Genomic DNA, 17,283 nt, shown 5'->3' on the forward strand with positions numbered 1-17,283 from the left:
CGGGTCCTCTGACACGCAGCTCTCCAATTTGCTTCTGAGAATGACTCAATGTACAATGATAGAATAGGGTATTCACTGCTAAAATATCAGGGTGAGAGTGGCCACGGGCTGCAGGCTTTATTCCTTTTACTCACCAGCCTTTCCCCCTCCTCCTATTAGTGATATTGCTCTTTTTAAAAACGTTATTACGTTTTTATTGGTTTACTTTTCGTGAGTATGTGCATGTGAGTGGAAGTCAGAGGCCAACTTGTGGGAATCTCTTCTCTCTCTCCACCATGTAGATTTCGGAGATGGAACTCAGGCTGTCGGGCTTGGTAGCTGGCACCTTTACCAGCCGAGCATGCAAGGGGCCCTGAATTCAATCCTCAGACCCTCGAAACCAAGTATGAATGCCTGTACACACACACACACACACACACACACACACACACACACACACACACGCACACACACACACACACACACACACGCGCACACACGCGCGCACACGCGCGCGCGCACACACACGCACACACACGCACACACACACACACACACGCGCACACACGCGCGCACACGCGCGCGCGCACACACACGCACACACACGCGCGCACACACACACACACACGCACACACGCGCGCGTGCGCACACACGCACACACACACACACACACACACACACACGCACACGCGCACACACACACACACACACACGCCAATGACATGTAGCAGCACATATACCAGCTGTCTTCCTCTATGTCCTTCGGCACTTTCTCAAGCAACGCAGTATATATAATACCCTTTGTTTTATTTTTGTGTTTTTTGAGACAAGGCCTTGCTATGCAGTCCATGTTGGCTCGAACTTCTGAGTCTCCTGCCTCAGCTTCCTAGGTACTAGGATTATAGGCGTATGTCTCCACAGCTGACTCATGCGCGACATTTATCATTTCTGAATGAGAAGAAGGAGGTGACCCTGGAGTAAGGAGAGGTACACAAGGACTGTCCAACTCCTCACAGACCATCCCCCACTCCCTTAACAAGTTCTCCTCTGCATATGGAAGATGCTGGTAAAGGTTTATGAACAAAGCAGAGACAGTTTTTTTCCTTTGCTCGGCACTCCGGGAACAGAGTGGGGAAAGGCAGTGCTCGGGCCTGGAGGGGAGATTCAGTGTGGGGGTCAGCACAATCGTCCCCAAGCAGTGAGATTATGGGAACAAACATCATAAATAGTTACACAGGGGACTGGAGAGATGGCTCAGTGGTTAAGAACACAGGCTGCTTTTGCTGGGGACCTGGGTTCAGTTCCCAGCACCCACATGGTGGCTCCCAACCATCTGTAATGATTTCCAGGGCTGTGGTTCCCAATCTTGCTAATGCTGCGACCCTTTAAGACAGTTCCTCATGGTGTGGTGACCCCAGCCATACAATTATTTCATTGCTACTTCATAGGTGTAATGTCACTAATGTTATGGATTGTAATGCAAATATCTGTGATTTCTAATGGTCTTGGGCAACCCTGTGAGAGGGTCATTTGATCCCAAAGGGGCTGTGAGTCAACAGGCTGAGAACCACGGGCTCTAGGGGATCTGACACCATCTTACGTCTCCCCTCGGCACCAAGCACGCGCACGGTACACAGAAGGGCTGGCAGGCACTCATGCACATAACAGAAAAACAAAATCTTTATAACAAAGCAAAGCAAGAAAAGCAAACAGTAACAGAGGCGATTTCCCCATTTTCCACCCCCAGCTCGCCTTAAAGGTGTAAATGGAAGTAATAGTAACACTCAGCCCCGCCCCCATCGCAGCCGGGTTATGACTTGTTTGGACACCCTTCCCTGACAGACTCCACATGACTCACCAAATCTCTGCAAGTATGCAGCCTATTTCCTTCATTGGCCCTACTCCCCGGGCAAACGTCTTCAAATATTTTACTTCTGATCTAAGCTAAATTTTTCATAATCTAGAGTGTTTTTATTTCTCTAATTAAAGGAGAAAAGAAAAACGAATGCCCCAGCTTCTGTGCCTGCGACCTAAGAAGCGTCAGGCTCTGCTCACACCTCTGGCCTGACAAGGAGTCATGCTAAGTCATTAGGGATGTGGGGAGCTCCCCTTTCCCCTGCCTCCGGGCTTTGATTTGCAATTATGGGAATGAGTCTCAACTCTGGCTGCCCCTTAGAGTCGCCGTGGGGAGCTGAAAAAACTAAGATACCAGCCCCACCCCAGCCCAATTAAATCATATCCTTGGGGGATTACGATGTTAAATTCTATGGGCTCATTATCTCTATTACCTTCGCAATCTGTCCATTTGTTTTGGCACCTAATTCAGGTCCTCATTACCTCTTAGTTCTGCTAATTAAACGGGATGTTAATTGTTCATTCCCTCTCTTAATTTCCTAACAATAGCAATGGCAGCATAGTGGTGGCGACGATGGTGTAGTGTGGTGACGACGGTTTGGAAAGCCAGGCGTTAGTGAAGAGTTACTTTGTGTTGGGCACAATGCTGAACTCATTACAACCCACTGGCTCATTTCTGCACAACTCTATGACGTCAGCGTTCCTCTAATCCCCATTTAATAGATGAAGAAACTGAGGCAAGGAGAGATGACGTCATTGGCCTGAAGCTTGGAGAAGAGAAGGAAGCGAAGCCAGGATCCAAATCTGCACTGCTTCCCAGCCCCGGTCCCCAGCCAGCCCCAGCACCTCCTCCCCAGACACCCTGGGTCCTCCGCCTCTCAGGAGTTTGGATGAGCTGCTGGACTCCAGGTTCATACTGAGGGCTTTCCCCTTGTGTATGCCTTTATCTTTTCACTTTCTATTTAATTTAATACAAGGTCTCCCTTTGTAGCCCTGGTTGGTCTGAACTTGCTATGTAGACCAGGCTGGCCTAAAATTTACAGACACCTGCCTGTTTATGTCCAGCCCACCAGGTTTTTTTAAAATTACATTTATCCTCTCTCTCTCCCCTTCAGATTCATAGTCTCTCTCTGTCTCTGTCTCTCTGTCTCTGTCTCAAGTTTGCCTGTGAAGGTGGGAGGATAACTTGCAGGGGTCAGTTCTCTACTACTAAGTAGGTCCTGGGAATCGAACTCAAACCATCAGGCGTGGCAGCAAGCCCCTAGATCCACAGAGCCATCCCTCTGGCTTCCTTGCTTTGCAATATTAGAATACAGAGTACGATAATACAGAATTTATTGGGAAAATTCTCCACTTTGCTACCTATAAAGCAGTCTATACCGACGGTTCATGCCTCTCTGCTCCCGGACAAAATCAGTGTTCTTGGTTTCCCCCGGGTGCTGTGATATGATACACAGAGCACTCATCGGCAGTGGCCAGATGATTGGCAGCTGCAACTGCAAGCAGCTCCCTCAGAGTTTAGGAAAGTTCACACACTTTTCGGTCACCCCAAGAAAGCCACGAGCAGCTGGTTTATTTGAGGGGAAGGGACCAGGAAGAAAAAGGCCAAGAGCCAACATTGAGTGTCAACACTGTCGGATGTCACCTAGATGGTGCCTAGAAATCACGGAGATGAGCGGACATGGCAGTTAGCGCTGAGCCAGGCTGCCAATGTTAGAAGGCAAGTATGGTGATGCTCACAAGGAGGACGGGACATCCAGAAATATGTGTTAGATTTGAAAGGGAAATCGTGTCCCTGAAAAGGAACCTGTGAAGAGACCGTCTCAGACAGGAAAGAGGGCATCAAGCCCTGACATTTTGGGGTCTGCTGCAGGAGGCTCCGAGGTGCCACAGGATGGGCGAGGGTAAGCAGAGAGGGAGACAGTAAATGAAAGGTAAGTGATCAGGACTAAAGGTCCATCATTGTGTCTGATTCACGCCACTAGAGGGCACCAATACCTCATGCTCACCATCCCAAGCCAGAACCACCACCATGGCCCATCCAGGACACAACTGCTCAACGCTTTGGTGACAGGATGCAGAACCTGCCACTGGTTCCATGCATGTCGTGGGACAGCCTACCCTGGGTGGCTGGCTCTGCCCTACATGGTTATTCCTGTCCACCTCCTGACAGATGGCTGTGACAGTCATCTGAGAGCCACACATGACATCACGTTGTAAACTACCACGGGCTCCACCACTCTAAGCTGGTCCCGTGATTGCTGGAAACCACACAAGCTCACTGCACCTCTATTTATATTCCGTGTATATCTTCTTCCTCACAGCTAGCCTCGAAGCTTTTAATGAGCAAGGAGTCTCAGTGTATCTTAAAATGTCCTGGGTGAGAAAATAATATGTCTGTGATTTGCTGTAAAATCAGAGTGTCAAGAAGGGGGATGTGAGTGATGGCAGTATGGGAGTTCATTTTACACAATATACTCTACTTCAGAGATCTTTAAATTTGTCTCTAATAGTTTCTAAAATCGCCACGGATCCCTAAGGCTTTGTAGCTAGCGTGGCTGGCAGTGAAGAAGCCCTAGTCTCCTGTCTGTAAAGTGAACAGGCTGAGAAAGGAGAAGGTCCTCTATGACTCTGAGACTCACTGGACAGGACAGTTACCAGATCGCTGGGCGGGCACCCACTCGGAGCCTTCCTTCCTTCCCGGAAGACGGAATGCAAAGGTTCTATTCCAGCATCATTTCCTGTATGCTTTGGACTTCAGTCATGAGGAGGTGAGGAGCCCTGCTGGGACCCCACTGCCCTTCTCTCCCAGGACTCTCTCCCCTTTCCTCCAAAGCCCAGTGTTACCACAGCTGTGCTGAGGGGCCATTGTCCATGTTTTACTGGATGCTTCCCTGAAACAGCTGGTAGAGAAGAGCCTCTTTAACTGCAGCCTTGCAGCTATGGGGACAAGAGGAGGTGTTCTGAGGGAGCACCGACTGGACAGAAAGGACTCCTTGTTCGTAGGAAGTGGAGAAGGATTTGAAGCAGGTGTCCAGGAAGAACGGGGGGGTTAATGGTCAGGGCCATGTGTCTTCAATCAAGCATTCCAGGTGGTGCGTGCCTATGTGCTGAGGTGGACGAAAAGGTGAGACTGTCTAAGACCTAACCTCTTTGTTAACCCCTGACTGTGCCCACACAGTGTGAGGGTTAATCTTCATTGCCAATTAGACTGGATTTACAATCACCATGGAAACCCCCTCCAGGTGTGTCTGTAAGAGTGTTTCCAGAAAGATTTAACTGAGGAGGGGAGACTCACCCTGAATGTGGGAGGCACCATCCAACGGGCAGGATCCCCAGACTGAACAAAAAGGAGAAAGTGAGCTGAGCACCGGCATCCATTGCTCTCTGCTCCCTGACAGCGGATGCAGCATAAGCAGGCGCCTCACACTCCTGCCACCACAGCTTCCCCACCAGATAGCCGCTCCCACCAAACCGTGAGCCAAACAAACCCTTCCTCTGTTAAGCTGCCCTAAGCAGCTATTTTAGCACAGCGAGAAAAGCAAGACACTGGGGAGAGAGACTTAGGAAGCTTCTGGAAGGTGGCAAGGAGTCAGGGGCAGAGGGGCCCAGGCTGCTAAAACAGACTCACCAAGTGTGCTGGAGACGGTGATCTTGTGTCCTTGACTGTAGCGCTGGAGGGGACATCGAGGAGGGGCCATTTCATCTGAAGGTACTGCAGAGGGGACAGAAAACATGAAGCAGGTGAGATGCGGTCTCTCAAGCACCAAGACGAGTGTAGAAAGGGCTGGCAGGGAGGTCACCAGCTATATGGGAGGCCTACAGTTATAAGCCCACAGGCCCTGGACAGGGGCAGTCACCTCCATTACCACATGATTCTTATACGGCACAGCATAATTTATAATCACTCTGCTACCACTATCCTGTCACCGTGGCCAGAGGCAAGACATTAAACAACTCAGCTAAACTTTTAAGTGGGGAGGGGATGGATACATCCCGATGTGACCATCATCTTCAAAGAACCTATCTGTGAGGCTCAAGCCTTCTTTACTCTCTCTACGGAGCAAGGCAGATCATCAGAGAGCAGATTCCCAAATGGAGGGCCTGCCTGGTCCATCTCCATCTCCTGCAGCATCACCGATGGCATTCCCCAAGAAACACACTTGTGGGAGTGATAAACAAATGATAAAGCGCCGGACTGGGCAGGGCGTCCGGTCCAGGTGGTAGAGAGTCTTCACAGCATCCACAAAGCCCTCGGTCTAACCCTCAGCACCACATATGTGGGCCATGGTGGTGGCATGCCTGAAATCTCAGCCCTTGGGAGATAGAGGTAGGAGGATCAGAAGTTCAAGGTCACCCTCAGCTACATAACAAGTCTGAGGCCAGTCTAGGATGTATAAGATCTGTCTAAAAAAAACCTCCCACCTGCCGGGCGGTGGTGGCGCACACCTTTAATCCCAGCACTCAGGAGGCAGAGCCAGGGGGATCTCTGTGAGTTCGAGGCCAGCCTGGCAGCCTGGTCTACAGAGCGAGATCCAGGACAGGCACCAAAACTACACAGAGAAACCTTGTCTTGAAAAACCAAAAACCAAACCAAACCAAAATAAAACCAAAAACCTGCCACCTGTCTCACAGTCAAGGGTCATGAGTAATTATCATTTTTGTTTGTTTGTTTCTTTGAGATAGGGTCTTGTTACATAGTCTTGGCTGGCCTGGAACTTACTATTTAGACCAGGCTGGCCTTGAATTTGCAACAGTCTTCTTGCTTCAGAAACTGGCATACTCAGTTTATAGGTGTGTACTACCACACCCAGCATCTATTCACACTCACCGATGCTGACCTTTTCACTAGTATCTCTCAACCTTGGAACGATCACCTGGCACCCCACCCACCCTCTGCCATGCATCGTCGGGGGCGGGAAAGGAATTTCCATATCCATGTGCATATAAATCCATGCACACATGCTCTCGAGAGGGGAAGAAAAACACCTTTCCTTACCACTGGTTCGGCACGGCTGACAGGAGGGAGTCTAGGGGAAGTGGGGGACCCTGGGCTCTGAGCACAGCATCCATGAGTATAGACATCACTCAACCAATGTAGGTTGTGACCCAAGACAAATGACTTAACAATTTGGAGTCTTGTTTTGTCACCTGTGGGGCAAGCTATTATGACTAACTTTGCCGACTGTTAGCAGGAACGGGACCACGTCAGGGACCGAACACTGTCTTGCACGTGGGAGATGTTTGATAAATGGCAGCTATTATGTTCATAAGCAAACCATTAGTCTTTGCCAGGAGCAAAAGCAAGCATGTTGTCCTAGAGTCAACACTGACAGGGTGCTTCTGGGCACCCGACCAGCCAGGCAACGTCTGTGCAGAATTTCCGAGACGAGCTTGAGAATTAGAGGTCTGCGAGGAAGGGGAGGCTCAGAAAGACTTTCAGAGACTGAAGGGAGCCTTTGGCTCGTCATTGCTCTTGGATTTCACAGGGGAGGGAGGTACAACTGGTTATGAGTGGGAAAAGTATTGGGTGGGGTGAACAGGGCAGGGGCCGAGTTTTCAGAAAGGTATCTATAAGACTTGTGGATGTCGCTCAGGCTGGCAGGGGCTTTCCTAGCACACATGAGGCCCTGGGTTTGCTCCTCGGTACATAAACTGACAGTGGTACTGCCTGCCTGTAATTCCAGCTCTAGGGAGTTGGAACCAGAAGGACCTACCTACTACATAGAAAGTTTGGGGCCAGTCTGGGCTACATGAGACCTTGTCTCAAAAAATAAACAAACAGGGCAGGGAGACGGCTCAGCAGGTAAAGGCACTGAGAAACCCTGAAGCCCACACACACGAAAAAAATAATAATGGCGTTTGGGAGCATGCATGTAAAACCCTAGCATTCCTGCTGTAATATGGGAGCAGAGACAGCATTGCCTGGGAGCTCCTAGGGCCAGGTAGCCTACAGTGCTCAGGGCGGCAGCAGAAGCAAGAAAGATCCGGCCTCAGCAAGTGGAAGGTGAGAACCAACTCCTGGAAAAACAACAACAAATCACAGCGCACCCACTCAAAGAACCGAGGTTCGCACACAGCCCTTCTAGCAGCAGGAAGGGGCGCCAGCCCAGGCTTTCGGGTGAGTCAATAGCTGTAGGCACAGGCTAAAGGGATAGGCCAACTGCGCCAAAACCTGAGCCTAGGGTTTTTATGATTGCTTTTCACTTGAAAATAATCCATTCCTTTTACTATTCTGTGATCAAGAACGTGTGTGTGTGTGTGTGTGTGTGTGTGTGTGTGTGTGCGCGACCTCAGATCAGAGTCTTCACCAATCACTCTACTTTATTCACTGAGGCAAGATCTCTCCAGCGAAGCCAGAGCTGTCCAGCCTAGCTAACTAGCTTGCTCCCGGGATCCCCTTCTGAGTGATATTTACACGGGTGCCCGGGATCCAAACTCTGGTCCTTACACTTGCATGCCAGGTGCTTCATCCAGTGGGATGCCCGCAGCCCATCGTGACCCCTTCCACCGTACCAGCCTCCAACACTTCCTTTGTTCTCATGGACTCTCTCATTCCTTGTCTATCCGCCCCCACCCCCAGAGGTTGAATGGAAATACATACATCAGTGTTCTCCTATGGTGGTGGCATGAGGAAGCCAGTACTTCTGAGTACCAAACGTCTTCCAGAAGCAACACCCCAAATGTTTGTCTGTTTAAGAAACTGAACCTCTGGAACAAACATCTGGTACTAAAGGGAAATGACCCAAATTATATCACCCCAACATGAACTGCAACAGGGGAGTCTCAGCGTCCACCAGGTCCACCATGATCTGCTTTCCCATTGCGCCATAAGAACATACGCGCTTGTTGGCTGTTCCAGAGATACCGTTAAATCTTATTGGGGTGGGCCAAAACCATCTGAATTTTGATTTGGGATAATGTTTGGGGTCTTAAATAACACCGCAGGTGATCTCTTGGGTTGTCACGCACAGCTGGCTTTGGGACTGCCAAGCAGTCTTGTTCCCCTTGGCACTAATGACTGACAGACATATCGGGCTGTAGGACTCTGCTGTGGAGGAGGCTGTCTTCACACACCAGCAGCTCACCGGCCTCAGCAGCCTCCCAACCTCTCTAGACAGTTAGAAATGTTTCAGAGTCAGGGATGAAGAGATGTCTCCGCCATTAAGAACATGCGCTGCTCTTGCACAAGACCCAGGTTCGGATCCAGGCACCCACATGGCAGCTTACAACTGCCTGTAACTCAGATCTAGGAGATCTGATGCCCTCTTCTGTCCTACACAGGCACTGAATGTACATGATGTGTTTACACACACACACACACACTCACACACACACTCACACTCACACAAACGCAAGCAAAATACTCATAAACATTAAAAAAAGAAATGTTTCTGACTTTCCCAAATGTCTCCCAGGACGGGGTTGGGGTGGGGTTGCCTGCTGTTGTGAATCACTATTTTAGTGACTGAGGAGTTGACCTGCAGGCACTGAATTATTTTACCAGGGCACATTCCACTTGACAGTGTGGATGTCGAGGTATGTACATGCATGTCATTACCACACATGCACTCACAGTAAAGAGTTCCCCATTACCACACACTCACAGAGTGAGAGCTCTGACTTTCGGCTGCTTTATCTGTCTGGCGGGACATCTTTTTTGGGCTTCCAGTGCCTCAGTGTTCCCTGCGGGGCCATAGGCATGTGCCACCATGCCCAGCTCACACACTAATTTTCACTGAGAACAGGAAGCTTAGATGCTAACAGTCTTAAGCCCAGGCCTGGGAAAACAGGGCAGAGAATCATTTTGGAAGGTAGTACTATTTAGTTCTCCTTTTTTCAACTTAATTTTTTTTTCCCTTGTGTGTGGTGTACCTATGTGTTTATATGGATGTGCATGCATGTTGTGCTTGTGTGTGTAGAGGCCAGAGCGTCCTGCACGATCACTCTTGGTCTGATTCTCTTGATATCAGGTGTCTTGGATTGTTCTTCACCTAATATATTGAGGTAGGGTCTCACAACTGACCCCAGAGCTTGCTGAATCCCATCTCTGCCTCCCGAATGCTGGGATTAGAGCTGGGTCACTACATCAGCATAGCTTTTACATGGATGTCAGGGACCCAGACTCTGGTTCTTACACTGGTGTTTAACCACTGGCCACTCCCTAGCCTTCTTTTTAAGATGTTGAAGAGAGTTGTGGGGTGGACGGCAGAATTTTAAGGCTCACTGAACAGTAGAATGCCTTAGAAGTCTCCAGACTGCAGCCCAAGGAGGGGGGAATTCTAAAATGCTCCCCAGGAATTAGGGCCACAGGAGGCCCCAGACATGTAATATCCCAAGTCAGCACTAGGTAAACGCAGGCATCTGCATAGTTCTGAATGCCTAGATCACATCCACTGGAAAGGAACTGCTTTTTAAAGAGATTTATTTACTTTTAATTTTGATTGTGTCTGTGTGTGTGCTGTGCACATGTGTGTATGGGTACCCTCAGCTGTCAGGGTGTTGGATCCCTTGGGGCTGCAATTACATGTGGTTGTGTAAGCCATGAACTGTGTGTGGGTGCTGGAAGGAAACTTGGGCCCCTGCAAGAGCAGTACCCACTCAACACTGGGACATCTCTCCAGCGCCAAGAAAGTGCTTCTTGGCAGTGTTTCCCATGGGAGGTCAGCCCCACAATTATCCTGGAGGTCATTGCACATGGGTGGAGCATGTCTGTAGGGATTAAGTGATGTGTAGCTGAGCTTAGGCTCTGTGCATAATAATGGTGTGTGGACAAATTAAAACAGGTTTCGACAAGCCCCATCTAAGCTCCATTCAACAAGCTGCCTGAGGCTCAGGCTTATGACTGGCGTATCCCAGCCGGGCATGAGTGCAGCTGATGTGCTCAGAGCCTGGTTCACCTACCCCCCTCTCTCCTGGGATGGCCACTGAAAAGGCAAAGCTCCGGGTCTTCAAAATATCTGTGCAACTGCTGGACTGAGCAACAGTGACAGCTACTCTGGAGAGCTGTCTGTGGCTAAAGGACCTCTTGAATAGACTCAGCGATAGGAAAGACCACATCATCCTCAACTTACATACACTGCTTTAATATGCCACCATGTTCTGTGACACATACGAATCTTGGAATCTGGTGGGGGATCCAGTCTTCTGCTATGCTGCTTTATAGTTAAGTACAGTACGTCCGTGGTTTAGAATGCATCTTTTATTGTTTGGGGCCACCAAGTAGTTTCAGTAGGTAACAGCCTCTGTCACCAAGCCTGACAACTAGAGATTGATCCCTGGGACCTACATGGTGGAATGAGAGAACTGATTCCTGAAAGTTGTCCTCTGACCTCCCCACAGGTGCTGTGACAATCAACCCTCATCCCGACCCAGCACTCATGCTAAATAAATAAAAATGCAATAAAAATCTTTTTGTTTACTTTTATGTGTGCATGTGTGACTGGGTATGTGTATACATGTGTATGTGCACACCCATGAACAGAGGCCAGAGGAGGATGTCAGGTGTCTTGCTCTATCATTCTCTAGAGACAGGGCTCCTTACCACACACTGGAACCAGACTGGCAACCAGCAAGCCGCAGGGATCCCACTGTTTCCGCCTACCACAGCACTGAGGTCATGGTGGCGCACGCCTTTAATCCTGGCACTCAGGAGGCAGAGGCAGGCGGATCTCTGTGAGTTTGAGGCCAGCTACACAGAGAAATCCTGTCTCAAAAAAACAAAAACAAACAAACAAAAACCCCCCAAAACCACCAAAACCCCCCAAATTATTTATTTATCATCATCATTATATGTCTGTCTGTCTGTCTGTCTGTCTCTCTCTCTGTGTAAGTGGTATGTGCGCACATGTCGGGGCAAGAGGTCAATTTTGTGGAGTTGGTTCCCTTCCTTCCACCTTTATGTGGGTCCTGGGGATCAAACACAGGTCCTCAGGCTTGCAAGGGCCTTTATGTGCGGAGCCAGCTCCCCAGCCTGACATGTATCTTCACCTTGTTAGGGAAGGGTGATTCTAGTCCTATTTTAACGTTGTTCTTATTGGAACAGACGTTGAATTCACTCAGCACCCACCAAAAATGGTCACGTGGTTTCTGATTTGACTCATTCGTGAGATGCATCCATAGTGACTGATTTTCCCACCTGGGAGCACTTTTGCATTCCCTGGGCGAACCCTAAGAGGCTACCAGGGTTGGCTCTTTTTTTTTTTTTTTTTTTTTTTTTTTGTACTTTTCTGTGGAAGGCTGATCAGAGAGCCACATTCCTAAGTAAAGGCGGACAAAAGTGGTTTTCTTTTGGGTGACATTTCTAAGCTCTGGATGTTACTTTCACTTTGTTAGAGGGGTGCTGTGCCTCTTTTCCTGAATGTTCTGCTGTTTCTTTCCCAGAGTCCTCCTTGGGCTAAGTGCTCGGCCAGGTGGGCTGCTTCCGCTCCACTCGGGCCTGGGGAAGGGTCCCTCTGAAGGCTGTTCCCTGGAGACCAGAGCCCGCTTTCCTGCAGTGGGGCGGAGACCTGTCCTACACAATCCCCACTCCGCTCCGAGACCCTGCAGCAGATTAACTGCAGCTGTGCCCTGGAATTTCCCCAACACACAAATCTTCGTGATGTAAAACAGCTGGGAGGAAATCCCAGCATGCCCTGGACAGAGGCAGAGCTGCCAATGAGCTATGGAGATTAACCCTCAGGCTCCCAGAGAGCAGTGAAGGCCCCCTGTCTCAGCCCTGCTCAGGACGCGCTGGGATGCCCAGCCTCTGCTCGAATGCTCTCTGAGAAAACCCTTTCTCTGGGTCACCAGAGAAAAAGCAAGACTTCTTGTCACAGAATGAGCCCACTGCAAGGCTCCCCGAGGAGAGCACTCATCTCCCGAACCCCAGCTCCTGGAGGGATTCCACAACTCCTGTGGACACAGGCAGAGGACAGAGTCCGTTTCAGGTTCCTAGGTTAGGAGAGCAGCCTTGTCTGCCTCTCTGGTCCCCACTGGTGAACAGTGACTCCTGGGACTTAAGCTAGGGCTCTCTTGAATAAAGTCCAAGGATTTCTAAGGCTGCCTCAAAGGATGCCACAGATGCTGTCACCAAGAGACAAGACCGAGGCAACAAACACCCCCTCACCCCCCTAAAATGGCTTCAAGCACAGTGAGACATCTCAAAACAGAGGGTCTCACTATGTAGGCCAGGTTTGTCTCCAACTCACAATAACCCAGATCGCTCAGTCTCCTGAGTACTGACTGGTGTTGGTGTTACAGGGATGCTCTACCACACCCAGTCCCGCCTCCTGGGTCTCTGTCTCTCTGTGTGTGAGCGTGTGTACAGAGGCTTTGGGTACCGTTCTTCAGGAGCAGACCGCCTTGACTTTTGGGACACAGAGACTTGGAGCTGGCCCAGTGGGCGAGTGTTCTGACCTGTGAGCCCCAGGGACGCACCTGTCTCTGCTTCCAGTGATTGTAAGTACTAACCACCAAGCCAGGTCCTGGGGGTGCTGGAGTCTGCTCCTCATGCTTGCGAGGTAAACATAGTCCCGAGTGAGCCACCTCCCTAGCTTGTAAAGGCAGCTGTCCATATAAAGTTGGCAACAAATGGAAAATGTGCAACAGTGAATAATTTCTCCATGGTGGATGAGCTCACTGTACCTCATCAAACCAATGTACCTGTACCACCTACAAAACCCCAACCAGCCAGCCTGTCCTTTGCTAAGAGCCTACCTGCCCCGGTTGTATTCAGTGGTCCAGAGATAAAATCAACAAGCCAATCAACCCTCACTGTCTCCCAACACCAGCTACCGGTAACTTCTTGCTGGACCCGAGTATCCTATTTTGTTCTGCTGGTCCCCAGTCTATTGCATCTTTTACTTGTGAGAAACTAACTTCGTTCAAATCCCAGACCCAAGGCTACCTTCTAACAACTCAGTTACTCCCACTGGCCCAGGTGTATTTGGAGTGTCCCTGGAACTCACATGGTAGAAAGGGTATTGTTTGTATACTTTATCCTCTGGGCTCCCCATGGGTCATGCCTGTTCAGTTATGTGTCTCATGTCTGCGACAGAGGAGGGATTTATTTGCTCTCACAATTGCATGGGTGTTTCAGTTCATCATGGGTGAGGAAGGCAAGGCAGAGCTCTGGGCAGCAGGTGGTACGGCTCCTAACATATCCCACAAGCAGGAAGCAGGGTGCTGACTGGAACCAGAGGTGGGTACACCCTTCAAGGCCACCCTCAGTGATATACCTCTACCAGGTAGACACCACTTCTCAAAGGTTCCTTCACCTCTACAAACAGCATCACCATCTGGGGCCCAAGTGTTCAAATGCACAAGTCTGTGGGGGAGACATTTCACATTCCAGCCATGACAGCAGGCAGAAAGTACTGAAATCCTCAGCCACTGTGTCCTGACAAGTGTGCCATGCCCATTTGTCAACCCAGCGGACTAGGGAGGCCAGTCCTGCTGCAGTACCCTTTGGAGATTGGTTTGTATGCAAAGGAGTCTATTTCACTTTTTTTCTAGGGGGTGGGGCTGAGGATGGGGGAGACAGTGTCTCACTAGGTTCCCCAAGTGCTGGCATTAAAAGTATACACCACCATTGTCCAATTTACTCTTGAGCAATTGATCTTTACTATTGAATGACTGTTTGTGTACTGCTAGGATTTGGAGGGTCAGCATGGAGTCTCTGTTGCCCAACCCTACTGATTCCTAGAAGTCTGTTTAAGACCCTTTATCTAATCAGGGGTGGTGGCTCACACCTGTAGTCCCAGCACTCAGAAGGCAGAAGCAGGAGGATAACCATGAGTTCCAGCCCCCTACCCCGACACTCGTGGGGTCTGGGAGAATGGTTCTTTATCTCCCACACATAGATTGCTCTATGTTTAAAAGTGCACCAACTCTGGAGAGTCACCTCAGTGGTTAAAAGCATTTGCTGCTTTTGCAGAGAACCTACATTCAGTTCCCAGCACCCACAGGGTGGCTCACAGCCACTTGTAACTCCAGTTCCAGGAGGTCCTACCCCCTCCCTGACCTCTGAGGACTCAGGTATGCATGTGGCACTCATACAAACACTCAGACACACACACACACACAAACAGAACAAGTAATTTTTTTTTTTTTTTTTTTTTTTTTTTTTTTTTTTTTTTTAGTTTTTTGAGACAGGGTTTCTCTGTGTAGCTTTGCGCCTTTCCTGGAGCTCACTTGGTAGCCCAGGCTGGCCTCGAACTCACAGAGATCCGCCTGGCTCTGCCTCCCGAGTGCTGGGATTAAAGGCGTGCGCCACCACCGCCCGGCTACAAGTAAATATTTTAAAAGGGAAATTGCACCAACTCTGAACAATCAGTCTCAAGCAAAAAGACAAAACCCCTCCCCAAGGGGGAAAATATTTAATTTTCAGAAACCAATGAAGAAGGGTAATGAAAGAAAAGAAAAATCAAACATCATACTTTGACTCTTACATCCTCTCTTTTCTTTATAGAGTGGCTGTAAGCATTTGCATATAGGTACTGGGCGGCATTAAATCCCAAACACAAGCTCTTTGTTCCACCCCGGTGCGGAGGGCCCTGTTCCTTCCTGAGGTTGGTGAGAGACGAGTCCCCCGAAATAAATTCAATTTGTCAGTCCATGGGGATCTGTAACAAGCTACTTCTGGAGTTAATAAAATAGATAATTTTTTTTTTTGTGGAAAAGTTATTTAAAAAAGAAATCACACTTTGGGGCTGGAGAGATGGCTCAGCAGAGAGAGCTTACGTCCGCCCTTTTAGAGGACCCGAGTTCGGATGTCAGCACACATGTCAGGCAGCTCAGTTAGTCACCTATAACTCCAATTCCAATTCCAGGGCATCTGACTCTTCTTCAGGCCTCCAGAACAACACACACACACACACACACACACACACACACACACACACACACACACACACACACACCAGTAAGACTTAGTCTTCTTGTAAAATCGTGCACACTCCACCTTGTCCCAAGTGACCTGCAACTACCTGTGTCTCCTGTCCCAGGGAATCTGGTGCTTTCTCCTACCAGAACTTGAGCTTGGGTTTGATTTAGAAAGCTGGCTCTCTGGTGGAAAAGCGGAGCACCAGAGACCCAGGCCCCATCTCACCTCTCTGGACTCAGTCACCTCACCTATGAACTAGGGGCATTTTACTCTATCAGTCTAAAGACAAGACCTGGACCAGACCTGGGCCTACTAGAGGAGGAAAACCCAAACCCAAACCAATGCAGCTGTTTGTCTAAACACAAAGGCATGTCAAAGGGCTCCCTGTACATCGGGAGTCCCAGCTGAGCACCACTTACCAGCTGATCTGGGGGACCCTTACTTCTGAATACCAGCTGATCTGGGGGACCCTTACTTCTGAGGACATGTTCTCACCTACAGAGACCAACCATTCCGCTGGTGGAGCAATCACTCTGGGGGGGGGGGATTATATATATACAATGATGTCACTATTTTCCCTTAGCTACTGAGGCGCTGAAGCAGGTCAGTTGAGCCCAGGACTTCAAGCTCAGCCTGTGACATAGCAAGATCCTGTTGGAAGGGAAAAGAAACTATGCAGTGAGTCACTCAATTTTAGTTACTTTTATTCATGGAGCTAATAACTTGCACTTTGCCCACGGATGGGGAAGATCTGGCAGAGTGTGGGGACTCAAACAGCTCTGGTGTTTCAGTGGTGCCCCAGTAAACCCTGAATGCTGCTTCCTAAGCAAAAACTGAAGTCCAACACCCAAGTCTGTCGTGTAGCATTTGTGGTATCTGTGGTGTGAACATTCCCACCACAGTTGGTTTCGAGGGATCATGGTGAGTCACTGTAAGCAGTGGGAAGAGATGCTAATCGTTGGCCTGGCACCAACCGGCCGGCCACACACCACCGCTGGAAGGTAGGGGTGGAGAGGGCTCTTTGGCCGGTCCTGACTTGGAGAATTATTGACTCCATTCATAGATGTCTAGAAAGCTATACATGTGATGCCTCGTTGATTGGGCCTGAGGTCGTCATGGAGACCTGAACACGCGGCCAGGTGCATCTTTCTGGCAGCTACATGCTGCTCTCCTTTCAGAAAGAGCAGGGAAAACTGTCCTCTGAGCACTGGACATGGACACTCTGATGGCCTAGACCAAGGTAGCCCTTGGAACAAAGCCTGAGACATAAGATAAACAAAAAGCCAGTTGAGTGTGGTGACACACAGTATGGAGGGCACAGAGACCCCAAGTTCAAAGCCATTTTTATATACCGAGACCCTGTTTCAAAAACGAATGAATCAATCAACCCAAGCCAATGACGAACCCGCTTTCATGTCCTCATTTCCGTAGTCTACAGTTCTCTGGGTCTAAACCGCCTTCTCCTGGCTTTGACCTGGAGCTTCAGGACCCGAGCGATTTCTACACTCAGCGCTTGACCATGAAAGTGCCGTAGAGAAGCACATGTGGGACTCGTTCTCAGCGCCTGGCCTTCCTCTGACCACCC

The 17,283-nt window shown here is 49.5% G+C and overlaps 1 protein-coding gene across 1 annotated transcript in view; it reads right to left on the minus strand.

Moving 5' to 3' along the window:
• Tcf7l1 (transcription factor 7 like 1) overlaps positions 1-17,283 on the minus strand; it is a 166,479-nt gene that overhangs the window by 17,586 nt on the left and 131,610 nt on the right. Inside the window, 2 exon segments of the mRNA XM_059258001.1 lie at positions 5,133-5,174; positions 5,466-5,549. Coding sequence (XP_059113984.1) covers positions 5,133-5,174; positions 5,466-5,549 — 126 coding nt within the window.

This window comes from Peromyscus eremicus, chromosome 3, assembly GCF_949786415.1.
Source record: "Peromyscus eremicus chromosome 3, PerEre_H2_v1, whole genome shotgun sequence".
Classification (NCBI taxonomy): Eukaryota; Metazoa; Chordata; class Mammalia; order Rodentia; family Cricetidae; genus Peromyscus; species Peromyscus eremicus.